This window comes from Balaenoptera ricei, chromosome 2 (genome assembly GCF_028023285.1).
Source record: "Balaenoptera ricei isolate mBalRic1 chromosome 2, mBalRic1.hap2, whole genome shotgun sequence".
NCBI lineage: Eukaryota > Metazoa > Chordata > Mammalia > Artiodactyla > Balaenopteridae > Balaenoptera > Balaenoptera ricei.
The window spans coordinates 96,748,900-96,767,395 of NC_082640.1; the positions used below are offsets into that span (position 1 = coordinate 96,748,900).

An 18,496-nucleotide genomic window follows, 5' to 3' on the forward strand; every position below is an offset into this window, starting at 1 on the left:
CTGAAATAGTGTCAATGAAAATTGGTTACTGAATACCATTTTGTGTTTAAAAGGCAGGAAATTAAGGCAGCTCCTTTTATGAATTTGTGGTTGTACATTCTTTCCAGATGAGGATGAGTGTGAAGAGGGAAAACACGATTGTGCTGAAAAACAGATGGAATGCAAGAACCTCATTGGCACGTACATCTGCATCTGTGGACCCGGGTATCAGCGAAGACCCGATGGAGAAGGCTGCGTAGGTAAGTAAGGGCATCCCCACCAAAGGAGCTTTGAACGAGTGGGAAGTGACAAAGGACAGAAGAGACGTGGGCTCTGAGTCCTTGTGGACACTGTGTTCTTCTCGCCTCTCTTACCTCATATCATGACTTCCCGTAGAGGTCCCCTTGCCTCTCGATTATCTATGAATTCCCCCAGCAACATCCTTCTCTTCCTCTGAGCTGGCCTCTGCCTGCTTTCTAGACCCATTTTGCTGCCAGGATTAGAAGACCAGGTTATTTCCTCTAGTCCCTTCCTTTACCGTTTTTATACTCCTTTGTTGTTTTGGGGTCAGTTCTTTCCACCACGTTGGAATACCTCTCTATTGACTTAACTTTCTACCATCCCCCTGACATTGAGTCCAGATGCCTGGTCCCTGTGGAAAGGGAGCATTACTAGACCACGGGGATCTACATCCAGAGAAACTGGTCTTGTCTAGATTGAGGCCCAGGCACTGGTATTTTTTTTAAAGCTCCCCAGGTGATTCTAATGTGGCTTCAGCCTTGAAAACCATAGTAGACCAGGGATTGGCAAACCACAGCCCTAGGGCCAAATTCAGCCTGGCAGTCCGCCAGCTGTCTTTGTAAATAGACTCATATTGGAACCCAGCTGTAACCATTCATTATTTTCCATGGCTGTCTTCATGCCACAATAGCAGAGCATAGTGGAGCAGTTGCAACAAGAGATCATATGGCCTGCAAAGCCTAAGCTGTTGACTGTATATTATATAGTAATACTATAACATTACTGTTACTTACAGAAAAAGTTTCCTGACCTCTGCTTTAGTCAGTAAATATAAGAAAAAAATACTAGAAAATTCCCACATGTATCCTTTTCCTTTTTAATATTCAATCAATCACATCAGGAAAGTATATTGTATGTTGTTGGTCAAGAAGCTTAAGAAACTCATTGTCCTCTTACTCTGTAAGATACAGAATTAAACAGAAGTTGAAGAGCAGACTTTCAAAGCACAGGGAAAGCATGTGGATTTATGATCATACACTGGATCTTCTGGGATCAGTGGTTTTCAGCCTCAGGTGCACACTGGAATCACTCGGAGAGCTCAGGTCCCACCTCAGATATTCTGATGTAATTGGTATCAGGGTGGCCTTGGCATTGGGAATTTTGAGCTGTTTTAACGCTGTTCTGGATGTCACCTTCCAAGCCTCTGCCTCTCGTAAGGAGATCTCTGCCTCAGGGGCTTGAAACTATTCTCAGTTGGAAGCGCCTAGGCAAATTACTTTACGATCTTTCTAAACAATCATAAGACTCTCCAGCTATTTTAAGGCTTTTTTTAAAACCTGGGAGACTGAATTAGGATTCCTTAATATTATTGAAGTATTATAATAAGCATACTCTACACTGAATCAGAAGATTAGTATAGATAAACTCCCTCAGGTCAAAACTGACCATCACAGACATTATTCTAGTGAAGTATTGTAATATTTCTTTAACAGATTGATCTTAAGGTTTTTTTTCCTTCATTTAAAACAATCCTTTGAGAATCCTCTACATGTACAGATATGGAAAGTTTTACATTTTATTAAGTGAAAAATGTAAATGTACCTAAAATGCTATTATCTGTTTAAGTATATAAAAATGCTATCAAATATGTTTTTAAAAGGGTGGAGGTACATGCATGAATGGTTGTATTTGTTTGTATGGGCATAATTCATCTCTAGAAGGATACTTTAGAAACTGGCAGTAGCAGTGGTTGCTTCCCAGGAGGGGAGTTTGGGGAAAGGGGAGGGAGGGGCACATTTGCTGAATATTCTTTTGTACCTTTTGAGTTTGGAACAATGTAAATAGGTTACGTATTCACAAACTAAATTTTTAAAAGAAGAAGAATCCATCTTTGTACAAAGCAGACAGATGACTCCTCTTGTTTTTGGTCCTTCAATTAAACCACACAGATGAGAATGAATGTCAGACCAAGCCTGGGATCTGTGAGAACGGGCGCTGCCTCAACACCAGGGGGAGCTATACCTGCGAGTGCAATGATGGCTTCACAGCCAGCCCCACCCAGGATGAGTGCCTTGGTGAGTACAGATGACAGGATGCTTTTGTAACCCCCCACTGGGACACTTGAAACCAGATCTCTTATTTGAAGTGATAGAAACTGTTGAAATTTGAGCAAGGGTTAGAAATGTTCATATTTTGGAGATGACTCAATGACCGTGATTGTCCATTGGGTTTAGCACCACCCTGCCGCTAAATTCTTCCTTTGCTAATTGTATCATCATTGAATCACTTGCTTGGAATTTCTTTCTCAGCTGCCTCTTTAAGCCCTTGATGCTCAGGATCCGTTTCCAAGTGTTTCTCTGCCCCCCTCTATAGCATGACTATTCCCCCGTATTTCTGGGAGCAGTTAGATAGAGTGATAACCTTGTTGAGGCCAGTGCCTTTCTGCCCACTTACTGAATTTCTTGTCTTTCTTGTTTTCCCCAGATGTCATCCTTTCTCTCTTACTGCCGTTTCCAGCTTTCCCTTCTTGCTCCTTCTCACCCAGGGTAAAGTGTTACATCCTTCTTGGGTTTTATATCTGACCAAATTCTGAATACCTTGTTATGCTCCTAACATTCCCCCAAATTTTCTCTTTGCAATATCATGTCCCTTCCAGACAACCGGGAAGGGTACTGCTTCACAGAGGTGCTCCAAAACATGTGTCAGATCGGCTCAAGCAACAGGAACCCAGTCACCAAGTCTGAATGCTGCTGCGACGGAGGGAGAGGCTGGGGTCCCCACTGTGAGATCTGCCCTTTCCAGGGCACTGTGGCTTTCAAAAAACTCTGCCCCCATGGCCGAGGGTTTATGACCAATGGAGCAGGTACTTTATTTTGTTCTGATTTTTGACCAACAGAGCAGGTACTTCATTTATGGTCCAAAAATACTTTCAGGGAATTTGTTTCATGAAGAACAGATGAGAATACAGAATCTATAATATGGGCCTAGGCTGAGTTGCATAGTATAGGTTGACAAAAAGTCTTCATTATGGTATTTTAGATATTCAACTTCATGTTGCCAAAGCATCCTTGGTCTGATTAAATTGTGTGTGCTTGAGTCCCTGCCTCTGCATTACGAGTCCTCAACTTTTCAAGCCAAAGTTTGTTGTAAGTCAGTCAGTTACTGGTTACTCACTCAGAATATAATTTTTTAGATAAACTTTGGAATAAGTGATCACTAAATTCCTAAACTAGTCCGCCAATGTGTATTTTATCTCATAAAATTGGCTGAAATATACTGCGTGAAAGAAGTATAAACAACGCTGATACACAGTCAGCCTTCCATGTCTGTAGGTTCCACATCCGTAGATCCAACCAACCCTGGATTGATGATATCGATTCGAGGTTGATTGAACCTGCAGTGCCAACTATACTATGCCATTTTATACAAGGGACTTGAGGGATTTTGGTATCAGTGAGGGGGTCCTGGAACCAATGCCCTGGATATGGAGGGGCGATTGTATTGGCAATTAAGACAGTTGCCTCTGGAAAAGTGCAAGCTGCTTGAACTTGCGAGGGATGAGGAAGCTGTTGAGGTGTCTGAGGCAACTCTGAAAAGAAATTTCAGGCCTGTGTTTATCAACAGTAACTGCAATTGTTTTTAGTCTCATGAAAGAGAAAGGAGAAAGACTTTTTGAGCTCCTTGGGAGGAAATCAGAAGTGAGAGGAGAAGAAAGAGATTAAAGAGGATTTGTGTTCATGTTAGAAAGATGTGGCTAACGGTGGAATAACAGAACTGGATGTGGTAAAAGATGGAATAGATAAGATGGAATGACCAAAAGCAGTTTATGATTCTTTCTTTGGAGGATATGAAAATGAGATGGTGGAAAGACTCATTTCTTGAGACCAACACGGGTATGCTTAATTGCATTTCAGAGTAAACTTGAAAAAATCAGGAAAAGTAAGAGCTGTTGATAGAAAATGTTTACTTGGCAATCAAAGGCTAAGAACTCACTTGGTATTGGCATCCCGCCAAGCAGTAAGGAAATAGATGGGTCAAGATATGGGGGACAGTATCTTTAATGCCCAAGAGTACATATTGACCAAGTCTTTCTCCCTGTGGTGGAGCTGTGAGTAAGGGTCTCTCTTCCCTAGCAGGCTGCAAAAACTCAGCCCAGCCATCCACTGATGCCTCCCTCAACCAAAGGAGGGAAGTTTGGTCCCATTTCCCCAGTAGTATGCAATTTGTTATTTTTCAGGATTAACTTTAAACACAACAAAAAGAATAGAAAGAAAACTTTCCTTATTTTGGACATACACTATTAGAAGAAAATGGGATTTTCTTATCAAAAGGATCTTCTGCTGTGATTCATTTACGAGATGTCTGGAGGAGGCAAGCTTGATGGCATGAGATGGAGCAAGGAGCTAAATATGTCTAGATGAGATGGTTGTTCTCCTGGACCCAATGGAGAAAAACAATATAAATTTAGAAGAGCAATTATTAAGTTTTCCCCTATAGTCTAATAAAGTTATTCATTTCCCTTTCAATATAGTTACCATTACATATGAAACTTACGCTGTCATCCCTTTGGTTTAATTCCTTAGGTCCATAATATAGTCACACAGTTATAGTATTTACAGTGAAGTGACCCCTATGTATGAATGTTGTCCACTTTATAATGTCCTTCTCATTTTACTTTCTACTCATTACATTATAGATATTGATGAGTGCAAGGTTATTCATGACGTTTGCCGGAATGGGGAATGCGTCAATGACAGAGGATCGTATCACTGCATTTGTAAAACTGGCTATACTCCAGATATAACCGGAACTGCCTGCATAGGTAAGTGCTCTATTTCTGATGCTCAGGTTTATTCCCAGGTGGAAATTGTACATTATGGTGAAAAAAAAAAAAAAAAACCCTCAAACTAAAAATCTAAAAAGCCTGTGTACTTTCTTAAGGAAATGTAAGACAGTGATCAAAGACTACACAGAATTTACTTTTTCCTTCTTCAAAACTAGGATTCTTTGTTAGATGCTGTGGGTATTGAGCATTTAGGCATCTTTTTAGATGATGGGCGGTCACACTGTATCTCTTTGATCATAGATCTGAATGAGTGCAACCAGGCCCCCAAACCCTGCAATTTTATCTGCAAGAACACAGAAGGGAGTTACCAGTGTTCATGCCCGAAAGGCTACATTCTGCAGGAGGATGGAAGGAGCTGCAAAGGTAAAGTAGAATTTGCCTTCACCCACTCATGTGTCTCGTGGGCACATGGTCGCATTCCTTGTGCCTTCGAGGGATCCAAAGCTGAAAGACCCTCTCTGCAGGCAAGAAGTGCTTCCCTGGGGTAAGTGCCTCCCTGTGACCCACCTCCTTTTCTGGTTGGAGGGAGGCTGAGGCCAGGGAGATTGCAGAGGACCAGTGGCAGCAGCTATCCTCACTGCCTGCCCCATGGGCATCCATGGGGGACGTCCATGAGCATCTCAGACAGCAGGGCCAGCTCTCCAAGGCTCAAGTGGATCAGACACCTGATCACATTAATGCAATAAATAGAAAACAGAAAGCATGTAATCAGTCTATTCAATAACTATATAGCCCAGCATGGTCCTGCCTACCTCAGGTTAATCAGTGCCATGATCCTAGAGAACACTGTGCCTAATCAAGTAAACACTTTGTCTAGGTTTTTGTTCTGCAAAATAGGGCCATTCCTGACCCCCAGCAGCTTATTTGAGACACAGATATTACAAAGAATTAAGAAACAGCAAAACTCTCTGCAGAAATTCCTGATCAACCAGAAGTTATCCTTTGCAAAATTATATTGGTATAAATTTGTTCTTGTAATAAGAACTTCACATATTGAGTGAATAGCACAAGTGAGTCAGACTCAAGGATAATTTGAAGAAGGAAAGGTAGACCAGATGGCAGAATAAGAGTTAGTGTGTTCTGCCATGAAGCCTGGAAGGAGAAAAAGGGAAGTAAAGGAAGTTAAATGGTAGGATGGAGTGGAAGAGGAGAGCAAAGAGAAGTAGAGCCATCAACCCTTTTCCTCTGTCTGCTGAAAGGGGGAGAGTTAAGATGCAGGTAATACAGGATAACATATGGACAATGCTTGAAATTTTCCTGTGCAGCACAAGTCCTATATAATCCTGCAGTATGGGGAGAGGAAGTTGAGAGAGCTACTCAAAAATTCTGTCTTAAAACATAGAACTTATTCTACATCTGTGGCTCACAGTGAGTTCTGGGCAGCGTGAGGCTACAGCTCACAGCCACAAACTTATTTGTGTAAATGTAAAACCAACTTCAGGGGGAAAATGTCTCTCAGTGTGTATACTATCTGTATGAATCAAAACAAATTTACAGCATCTTTCTAACTTGTGGGGGCAGAAAAATCCTAAAAATTTCTAGCAATTAAGAGATAGAAAATGAAAATAAATTAAATGTATAGTAGTAGTTATGTTCTTTTACAATGTATTAATATGAAAAACATCTGTAATACTCTGATTTTAGGAATACAAAAAATTTTTTACAGATCTACTTACAATATAAGACTCTCCTATTTTTCCCATAAGGTCTAAATTCTTCTACATACTTGGCATATATGACTAAATATCAAAATGAATGGTGCAGATACATGTACTATTGAAACAGAGGAACGAGGCTAGAAGGATGACCCCAGGGGAAATGAAGGACCAGCACTCACCCCATGAGAGATGGGTAGGAACCAAGTAAGAGGAAAGAAGGGGATTCTTGGATTCCCCTTCTTGGATGTGAAAACAGCAAGTGTTGCTGTTATTAATGGTGTAGTTAAAGATAGTATTGTAAGGTTGGAGGCAGAGACAAGATGGTGGGTTAGAAGGATGTGACCTCACCTCTTCTTATGAAAACACCAAAATCACAACTGCCTGCTGAACAACTATTCACAAAAAAACCCCACTGGAACCTACCGAAAAATATACAGTAAGTCCCCTACATACGAATGATTTCCATTCCGAGAGTGCGTTTGTAAGTCTAATTTGTTCATAAGTCCAACAAAGTTAGCCTAGGTACACAACTAACACAATCAGCTATATAGTACTGTACTGTAATAGTTTTATAATACTTTGCACACAAATAATACATTAAAAAAAACACAAAAAATAAACACTTTTAATCCTACAGTACAGAACCTTGAAAAGTACAGTAGTACCAGCTACACCAGTGCTTTTTTTACACTTGCTTCCAGACATCCTGGGCTTGAAATAAAGATACTGTACAGTACTGTATTCTATACAGTACTGTACAGTACACAAAAGCACAACCACTTGTAGAGGATGCACACAAGACAGTGTACACCAGACACATGAACTAACTTACATGATTGATTGGACAGGTGAATGCACATTTGCATCTTTCAAAGTTCGCAACTTGAAGGTTCATATGTAGGGGACTTACTGTATCCTACATCCAAAGACAAAGAAGAAGCCAGAATGAGACGGTAGGAGGGGCGCAATCGCAATGAAATCAAATCCCACACGCACTGGGTAGGTGACCCACAAACTGGAAAATAATTATACCACAAGTTCTCCCACAGGAGTGAAAGTTCTGAGCCTGACACTGGCTCCCCAGCCTGGGGGTCTGGCAACGCTAAGAGGATCCCCCAGAGAAACTGGCTTTGAAGGCCAGTGGGGTTTGACTGCGGGAATTCTACAGGACTGGGGAAAACAGAAAATCTGCTCTTGGAGGTGCACACAAGATCTCATGCGCACCAGGACCCAGGGAAAAAAGCAGTGATCTCATAAGAACCTGGGCCAGACCTACCTGCTGGTAACTGGAGGGGTCTCCTGCAGAGGTAGGGGTGACTGTGGTTCACAGTGGGGACAAACACTGGAGGTGGTGGTTCTGGAGAGTACTGATTGGCATGAGCCCTCCTGGACACTGCCTTTATCTCACCAAGACCTGGCCCCACCCAACAGCCTGTAGGCTCCAGTGCTGGGACACCTCAGGCCAAACAACCAACAGGGCAGAAACACAGCCCCACCCATCGACAGACAGGCTGCATAAGGTCTTCCTGAGTAAACAACTGCCCACTAAACACACCCCCTGACACAGCACTGCCCACCAGAGGGATAAGACACACCTCCACCCACCAGTGGGCAGGAACCAGTCCCTCCCATCAGGAAGCCTGCACAAGCCTCTTAGACAGGCCTCATCCACCAGGGGGCAGACAGCAGAAGCAAGAAGAACTACAACCCTCCAGCCTGCAGAATGGAAACCGCAATCAATCACAGAAAGTTAGACAAAATGAGACAGCAAAGGCATATGTCCCAGATGAAGGAACAAGATAAAAATCCCAGAAGAACAACTATATGAAGTGGAGATAGGCAATCTACCTGAAAAAGAATTCAGAGTAATGATAGTAAAGATGATCTAAGATCTTGGAAAAAGAGTGGAGGCACATACTGTGAAGATACAAGAAATGTTTAACAAAGACCTGGAAGAACTAAAGAACAAACAGACAGAGATGAATAATACAATAACTGAAATAAAAAATACACTAGAAGGGATCAATAGCAGAATAATTGAGGCAGAAGAACAGATAAGTGAGCTGGAAGACAGAATGGTGGAAATCACTGCCATGGAACACAATAAAGAGAAAAGAATGAAAAGAAATGAAGACAGTCTAAGAGACCTCTGGGACAACATTAAATGCACCAACATTCACATTATAGGTGTTCCAGAAGGAGAAAAGAGAGAGAAAGGACCTGAGAAAATATTTGAGGAGATAAATAGCTGAAAACTTCCCTAACATGGGAGAGGAAACAGTCACCCAAGTCCAGGAAGCACAGAGAGTCCCAGGCAGGATAAACCCAAGGAGGAACACACCAAGACACATATAGTAATCAAACTGACAAAAATTAAACACAAAGAAAAATATTAAAAGCAAGAAGAGAAAAGAAACAAAATACAAGGAAACTCTCAGCTAATTTCTCAGCATAAACTCTGCAGGCCAGAAGGGCACAATATATTTAAAGTGATGAAAGGGAAAAACCTACAACTAAGAATACTCTACCCAGCAAGGCTGTCATTCAGATTCAGAGAAATCAGAAGCTTTACAGACAAGCAAAAGTTAAGAGAATTCAGCACCACCAAACCAGCTTTGCAAAAAATGCAGACGGAACTTCTCTAGGCTGAAAAGAAAAGGCCACAACTAGAAACAAGAAAATTATGAATGGAAAAGCTCACTGGTAAAGGCAAACATACAGTGAAGGTAGGAAATCACCTACACCCAAATAGGATATCAAAACAAGCAATGGTGAGACGAGGAGAGTACAAATGCAGGATATTGGAAATGCATTTGAAATTTATATACAGATTGCTATATCAAAACCTCATGGTAACCACAAACTGAAAATCTGCAATAGATACACACACAAAAAAGAAAGAGAAATCCAAGAGAACAAAAGAGGAAGGGAAGAGAAAAGAGCCTCAAAAACAAAGCCAAAACAATTTTTAAAACAGCAATAAGAACATACATATCGATAATTACCTTAAGTGTAAATGGATTAAATTCTCCAACTGAAAGACGTAAACTGGCTGAATGGATAGAAAAACAAGACCTGTATATATGCTGTCCACAAGACACCTATTTCATATCTAGGGACACATACAGACTGAAAGTGAGGGGTTGGAAAAGGTATTCCATGCAAATGGAAATCAAAAGAAAGCTGGTAGTAGTACTCATATCAGACAAGATACACTTTAAAATAAAGACTGTTACAAGAGACAAAGACAAAGGAGGACACTACATAATGATCAAGGGATCAATCAAAGAAGATATAACAATTGTAAATATATATGCACCCAACATAGGAGCACCTCAGTATATAAGGCAAATACTTACAGCCATAAAAGGAGAAATTGACAGTAACACAATACTAGTGGGGGACTTTAACACCCCATTTTCATCAATGGAGAGATAATCCAGACAGGAAATCAATAAGGAAACATAGGTCTTAAATGACACATTAGACCAGATGGACTTAATTGATAGCTACAGAGCATTTCATCTGAAAGCAACAGAATACACATTCTTCTCAAGTGCACACGGAACATTTTCCAGGATAGATCACATGGTGGGCCACAAAGTGAGCCTTAGTAAATTTAAGAAAATTGAAATCATGTAAAGCATCTTTTCCAACCACAACACTATGAGATTAGAAATCAACTAAAAGAATGTGGAGGCTAAACAATATGCTACTAGGGACTTTCCTGGTAGTCCAGTGGCTAAGACTCTGCACTCCCAATGCAGGGGGCCCAGGTTCAATCCCTGGTCAGGGAACTAGATCCCACATGGTGCAACTAAAGATCCTGCATGCCACAACTAAAAGATCCCACAAGTAGCAACAAAGATCCCATGTGCCACAACTAAGACGCGGCACACCCAAATAAATATTTAACAATATGCTACTGAACAACCAATGGATCATTGAAGAAATAAAAGTGGAAATCAAAAAATATCTAGAGACGAATGAAAATGAAAATACGACAATCCAACACCTACAGGACGCAGCAAAAGCATTTCTAAGAGGGAAGTTTATAGCAATACAATCTTACCACAGGAAACAAGAAAAATCTCAAGTAAACAACCTAACCTTACACCTAACGCAACTAGAGAAAGAACAAACAAAACCCAAAGTTAGTAGAAGGAAAGAAATCAAAAAGATCAGAGCAGAAATTAATGAAATAGAGATGAAGAAAACAATAGAAAAGATCAATGAAACTAAAAGCTGGTTCTTTGAAAAGATAAAATTGATAAACCTTTAGCCAGACTCATTAAGAAAAAAAAGGGAGAGGGCTCAAATCAATAAAACTAGAAATGAACAAGGAGAAGTTACAACTGACACCACAGAAATACAAAGGATCATAAGAGACTGCTACAAGCAACCGTATGCCAATAAAATGGACAACCTAGAAGAAACAGACAAATTCTTAGAAAGGTACAATCTCCAAAAACAGAACCAGGAAGAAACAGAAAATATGAACAGACCAATCAAAAGTACTGAAATTGAAACTGATTTAAAAAATCCCAACAAACAAAAGTTCAGGACCAAATGGCTTCACAGGCAAATTCTATCAAACATTTAGAGAAGAGTTAACACCTATCCTTCTGAAACTGTTACAAAAAAATTGCAGAGGAACACACCCAAACTCATTCTATGAGGCCACCATCACCCTGACACCAAAACCAAAGATACCTCCAAAAAAGAAAATTACAGGCCAATATCACTGATGAACTTAGATGTAAACATCCTTAACAAAATACTAGCAAACCAAATCCAACAATACATTAAAAGGATCATACACCATGATTAAGTGGGATTTATCCCAGGGATGCAAGGATTTTTCTATATCTGCAAATCAATCAGTGTGATAGACTACATCAACAAATTGAAGAATAAAAACCATATAATCATCTCAATAGATTTGCATAAAAATCTTTTGACAAAATTCAAAACCCATTTATGATTAAAAAAAAAAAGAACTCTCCAGGAATTGGGCATAGAGGGAACATACCTCAACATAATAAAGCCCATATATGACAAACCTACAGCTAACATCATATTCAATGGTGAAAAGGTGAAAGCATTTCCTCTAAGATTAGGAACAAAACAAGAATGTCCACTCTCGCCACTTCTATTCAACATAGTTGTGGAAGTCCTAGCCATAACAATCAGAGGAAAAAAAGAAATAAAAGGAATCCAAATTAGAAAAAAAGTAAAACTGTCACTGTTTGCAGATGACATGATGCTATACATAGAAAATCCTAAAGATGCTACCAGAAAACTACTAGAGCACATCAGTGAATTTGTTAATGTTGCAGGATACAAAATTAATACACAGAAATCTGTTGCATTTCTATACATCAACAACAAAAGATCAGAAAGAGAAATAAAAGAAACAATCCCATTTATCATCACATCAAAAAGAATAATACACCCAGGAATAAACCTACCTAAAGAGGCAAAAGAACCGTACTCTGAAAACTAAAAGACACTGATGAAAGAAATCGAAGATGACACACACAGATGGAAAGATCTACCATGTTCTTGGATTGGAAGAATCAATATTGTCAAAATGACTGTACTACCCAAAGCAATCTACAGATTCAATGCAATCCCTATCAAATTACCAATGGCATTTTTCACACAACTACAACAAAATATTTTAACATTTGTATTGATACACAAAAGATCCCAAATAGACAAAGCAATCTTGGGAAAGAAAAACGGAGCTGGAGGAATCAGGAGGAATCAAGTATAGTCTCACTTCAAACTACACTACAATGCTACAGTCATCAAAACAGTATGGTACTGGCACAAAAACAGAACTATAGATCAATGGAAGAGGATAGAAAGCCCAGAAATAAACCCATGCACCGATGGTCAATTAATCTATGATAAAGGAGGCAAGGCTATACAATGGAGAAAAGACAGTCTCTTCAATAAATGGTACCTGGAAAACTGGACAGCTACATGTAAAAGAATGAAATTAGAACAGTCTTGAACACCATACACAAAAATAAACTCAAAATGGATTAAACACCTAAACGTAAGACTTGATACCTTAAAACTCTTAAAGGAAACCATAGGCAGAACACTTTGACATAAATTGAAACAACATCTTTTTCAATCCGTCTCCTAGAGTAATGGAAATAAAAATAAAAATAAACAAATGGGACCTAATTAAACTCAAAAGCTCTTGCACAGCAAAGGAAAAACCATAAACAAAATGAAAAGACAACACACAGAATGGGAGAAAATATTTGCAAATGATGCAACCAACAGGGGATTAATCTCCAAAATCTACAAACACCTCATGCAGCTCTATATCAAACAAACAAACAAACAAACTACCCAATCAAAATATGGACAAAAGATCTAAATAGACATTTCTCCAAAGAGAAATGGAGAAATGTGCCCCTTGGCCACACAGATGGCCAAGAGGCACATGAAAAGATGCTCAACATCACTAATTATTAGAGAAATGCAAATCAAAACTACAGTGAGATATCATCTCACACCAGTCAGAATGGCCATCATCAAAAAGTCTACAAATAGTAAATGCTGGAGAGGGTGTGGAGAAAAGTAACCCTCCTACACTGTTGGTGAGAATGTAAATTGGTACAGCCATTATGGAGAACAGTATGGAGGTTCCTTAAAAAACTAAAAATAGAGCTACCATATGAACCATGGTTCCTTTTGAACCATGGTTTTATCTGGAGAAAACCATGGTTCAAAAGGATACATGCACCCCAATGTTCATTGCAATGCTGTTTACAATAGCCAAGAGATGGAAACAACTAAATGTCCATCAATAGAGGAATGGATAAAGAAGATGTGGTACATATATACAATGAAATATTACTTAGCCATTAACAAGAATGAAATAATGCCATTTGCTGCAACATGGATAGACCTGGAGATTATCATACTAAGTGAAGTAAGTCAGACAGAAAAAGACAAATATTTCAATATGATCAATTGCTTATCAATATAAGCAATATGATATTGCTTATATGTGGAATCTAAAAAAAAAAATCATACAAATGAACTTATTTACAAAACAGAAACAGACAAACTTAGAAAACAAACTTATGGTTACCAAAGGGGAAAGGTGGGTGGGAGGGACAGATTAGGAGTTTGGGATTGATATATATACACTACTGTATTTAAAATAGACAACCAACAAGGACTTACTCTCTAGCACAGGGAACTCTGTTCAATATTCCGCAATAACTTAAGTGGGAAAAGAATTTGAAAAAGGATACATGTATATGTATAACTGAATCACTCTGCTGTACACCTGAAAGTAACACAACATTGTTAATCAACTATACCCCAATATGAAATAAAATTTTTTAAAAAATCACTGAATTGTCCCCCTCACCTGTTTGCAGGTAAGCTTCAGTAACCGTGTGACGGTGCTCTAGCAAGTCCCCTGGGGTCATAGAGAAGGGAGGCCACCTGCTGGCAGGAGACATACAGCTGCCAATCATGCAGAAACCAGAAAAGCAGAAACAGCAACTCCCCAGCAATGGAAAGAGCACAGGATTGGCTCCTTTTTAAGAGATGTTAGCACTGGGAGAAATATGGGCAGTTCTTTAGTTCAGGTCCACTCCAGATATTAGCCTAGCCAGGAACTGGCACTGATTTGCAGCTCCAAGCACAGCTCTGTATACAGTGATAAAAGAAGATCACAAGGGAGGGAGGGAGGCAGGCAGAGCGCCAGGCAGGAAGGAAGGTAGGCCGATAGATTCCTAAATTCTCTGCAGTTTCTTTTTTTTGTGATTAAAATTCAACTAAAAGCTGGAACACACTTTGTATCTCTTGAAGGTTTAAAATAGCTATGGAGTTCAGAAAGAGCCACAAGCTCTGGCAGTGAGGAAAGAGGCCTGGTCAAAGCGGAGGATTTTATTGAGAAGTGGAAAATAATGTTGGATAAATACTGTAGGCAGTCTTTTAAAAAATGCTATTAGCTTATCAGAATGATTTTTTTTTCTTTCCTTTGTTTCCTTCCTGATTACTCGATTTTGTTTTATCCAAAGGAGAATCTAAAAAAAAAGTTAGTTTTGTTTGGTTTGACCTGGTTTACCAGCTCATTTGAGAAGATTAAAAACAGCAAACAGGAAAGAACCAAGCCGAGAAATTCATTTCCACCCTCAACATTTCTTTTTTAATTAATTTATTTATTTATTTATTTTTGGCTGTGTTGGGTCTTCATTGCTGCACGCGGGCTTTCTCTAGTTGCGGTGAGCGGGGGCTACTCTTTGTTGCGGTGCGCAGCCTTCTCATTGTGGTGGCTTCTCTTGTTGTGGAGCACGGGCTCTAGGCGCATGGGCTTCAGTAGTTGTGGCTTGTGGGCTCAGTAGTTGTGGCTGATGGGCTTCAGTAGTTGTGGTGCACAGGCTTAGTTGTTCCGTTGCATGTGGGATCTTCCCGGACCAGGGCTCGAACCCATGTCCCCTGCATTGGCAGGCAGATTCTTAACCACTGTGCACCATGGAAGCCCAACATTTCTTTTTATATTTTAACTTGAATAGATCTTTTCAGTGCTTTGGAAATTTTTGAGAATCCTTAATCTTTTATTTCATTTTGTAATTCATTTAAATTTTATAATTTATTGGACATTTCTTTGCTGAGAAATTTCTGCATTCCTATAACTAAAGGGAATGGGTTTTTCTTGGATCCCCAAAGAAATGCATTTTTGGTCTGAATTGAAACCATACTTTATCTTTCAAACCCTTATCTCCTGGATTCCTCCTAGCCATTTGCTGTGGCTCTCTTCTGACCAGGTCATTTGAGATGTAGAAAAGAAAACTCAAGAGCTGCTCCCTAGGGCAGCTTCTAGGTACCTGGGCTTCAGCTCAATTCCAATGCCCATCTTGCATTTTCTTATAGATCTTGATGAGTGTGCAACTAAGCAGCACAACTGCCAGTTCCTGTGTGTTAACACCATTGGCAGCTTCACATGTAAATGTCCTCCTGGATTTACCCAACACCATACTGCCTGCATTGGTAAGTGGGAGGGGAAAAATCCTATATGGAGTGCAGCTATTCCTCTAAGGGATTGTTTTCGAGCACTTCTGCTGTTGGAATAAGAAGATAAAACTCAAAAAAATATGTGAGTACATGTATGTGTGTCTGTGTGTGTGTGTGCATGCGTGTATGTGAAAAGTTATTGGCCTTTTCTGAGCAAATCACCCTTCTTTCTTTCTTTCAAACAACACAAAGACAGCTCCGGGGAAGTTTCACCCTCTCCTTTCCCCCACTGCTTCTTACAGATAACAATGAATGCACCTCTGACATCAACCTGTGTGGGTCTAAGGGCATTTGCCAGAATACTCCCGGAAGCTTCACCTGTGAATGCCAGCGAGGATTCTCACTTGATCAGAGCGGTGCCAGCTGTGAAGGTGAGTAGAGCCCTTAGCTTGATCCAGCTGGTCGGTCCTTGTGGAGGTGCCCTATAAACACCTGCATCATCATCCTCTAGGAGACATCAGAACTGAGCACAGGGGAGATAGCCAGCTGAAGAGGGGAAACGTTTTCTCTAGTTTGCACGGGTCCCATATCTTAGAGATCCATCTTTTGTCTCATGCTTGATTGTATCCATAACACATGCTTCTCCCGAATATAACAAGACTTTTTCTGCTCAGTTGTTAATTCAGTCTAATAGGGAATGACCCAGTCAAGAAAAATAGCTAGATTCCTGAATTTGACTAATTTTCTAGTCGCTGGATCCAGAGTCTTAGAAGGATTCCCTCAAGGTGGATTAAATACATGAGGAATAGCTCTTCTGCTAATACATGATTAAATGTTTTACTTGTATTTTTTTGGATTTTGTTTTTGTACTGACATTTTGGTTTCTAATTCTGGCACAAATAAGGAAATATAAATAATTTACACAGCTGTCTCATAGAGTGCTCTTGTGCCTTGCGTTAGTTTCTTCATCATTTTTATTTGTGGACTTTACCAGGGATATATGAATGTTTTTTTCCTTGGACTTATCAAAAGCTCCAGAGTAGATATTCTTGAAGTTTTTGGTGGTAGAATAATTTTTTAAGGATCAGATTTCTGATGAAATTGCCTTTCACTTTCATATGCATATAAATGTTGCTTCAGAGAACACCTCTGAGACAAGCACTGATGTGACTTAAAGGCGACTCTTTCTTTTTCAGATGTGGACGAGTGCGAAGGGAACCATCGCTGCCAGCATGGCTGCCAGAACATCATCGGGGGCTACAGGTGCAGCTGCCCCCAGGGCTATCTCCAGCACTACCAATGGAACCAGTGTGTTGGCAAGTAGTTTTCCCTTGTTCACAAGATGAATTGCTATCAGCTCCCATGAGTCAGAAAACTGCTTTCTTTCTAAAAAGTTTCAACTTGTCATTGAAGCAACAAATACTCATTTCAAATTGTCCGTACCTGTTGAATCCAGAAGGAAGTCACAGCCTTTGCAAAGTAGCAAACTAAGAAAAAAAAAATAATGATAATTTTGAGGGCATTTGAAATGAAATGTCCCCAGAATTCCTTGACTCCCAATATCCCCTTGCTCTCCTGCTTCATTGCTAGTCATCAGCCCACATGGAGTTCTCTTCACCTTAGAGGCCAACAAAATCCTGCTTCTGACTGTAGTTTATCAGCCAGCCAGAGGCTATTATGAGCAACTTTTGGCCAGAAGACGCAGAAGTGGTTCCATTGAGTGCTATACATCTTTGGGGCAGAGTGCAAGCAGCAAACACAAAAAGTTTTTTTCAGGATTGCTAATTTGTTTTGAATAATAAGGGAGTCCCCCAGAATCTCCCATTAAATTGAAGCTGTCATTTTTGATTCCACAGTGTCATAGGAAAATAACTCTTAATGCACATCAGAGAATCCCAACATTGCAAATTTAGAGGGACCCCAATCCATCTAGCCCAAGCCCTTTGTTTTACTGATGAAGACTTAGAAGCCCAGGAAGGAAAGGTAGTCTGTCCTTACCGGTTCTTTGGTGGCAGGACCAGAGCTAGAACCCAAGGCTCTCAACTTCATGTTTTAGAGCTGCCTTTCTAGTGTCACCTTCACTTGTTTTATTTTTTCATTCAGCAAGTAGCACTGCAAGCTTTGTGCTCTGGTGACCTGTTTTGGCTGCCACTCTCTTGGGTACAGGGCCCTCCTTAGCAAAAACAAAGAGTGATTGCCTCCTGGGTGGCTGCTCCACATTGCAATGCTTGACTTGACTCCAAGTGAAGACACATTTGGTAGGTGTTCATTTACCAAACGTGTGTCTCTCTTATCTGGTTTGATTCTTTACAAGATGCAGTTTTGCAGAGGTGAGTAGTGTTGCCTAAAATGACCGCAGTGCTAGAGTTTAGGCTGCACAGCTTGCTGAGTAGCTGTCCGGTTTTAATAAAAAGCCCTTTGTTATCAGCTCAGGAAGGTCTTGGATTTTAATCACCAGTTTCTGACATTGTTCACAGAACTTCCAGCATGAGCTTTGTTGATTCAATACCCAGCATATGAGCCTATCTGCCCTTATTACGTAGGTCCCTTGAATGAAATTGGAGCTGTGGAGAAGAGTATAAAAGAGGTGAGGTCTGTCACTGCTGGGCCTTACCCTCCTCTTCCTACACTCAGTCCAGAAATAGTAGAGATAGCCAGGTCATGCCCTCGTTGCCTGGAGATTCTGTTTTGGCCCCATGAAGATCATCTCCTGCCTGGGACTTGTGGAAGAATGAGTCTATTAGGAAGTGGGAAGAGAGGGGAGGATCAAGATGGC

The 18,496-nt window shown here is 40.2% G+C and overlaps 1 protein-coding gene across 2 annotated transcripts in view; it reads left to right on the forward strand.

Annotated features, from left to right (window-relative positions):
- Window positions 1-18,496, forward strand: part of FBN1 (fibrillin 1) — a 252,546-nt gene that overhangs the window by 218,370 nt on the left and 15,680 nt on the right. For both annotated transcript variants that reach the window (XM_059913339.1, XM_059913338.1), the window contains exons 56-63: window positions 108-239; window positions 2,169-2,294; window positions 2,876-3,082; window positions 4,916-5,041; window positions 5,306-5,428; window positions 15,640-15,756; window positions 16,023-16,151; window positions 16,917-17,036. In XM_059913339.1, the coding sequence (XP_059769322.1) occupies window positions 108-239; window positions 2,169-2,294; window positions 2,876-3,082; window positions 4,916-5,041; window positions 5,306-5,428; window positions 15,640-15,756; window positions 16,023-16,151; window positions 16,917-17,036 (1,080 nt within the window). The remainder of the gene's footprint in view (window positions 1-107; window positions 240-2,168; window positions 2,295-2,875; window positions 3,083-4,915; window positions 5,042-5,305; window positions 5,429-15,639; window positions 15,757-16,022; window positions 16,152-16,916; window positions 17,037-18,496) is intronic.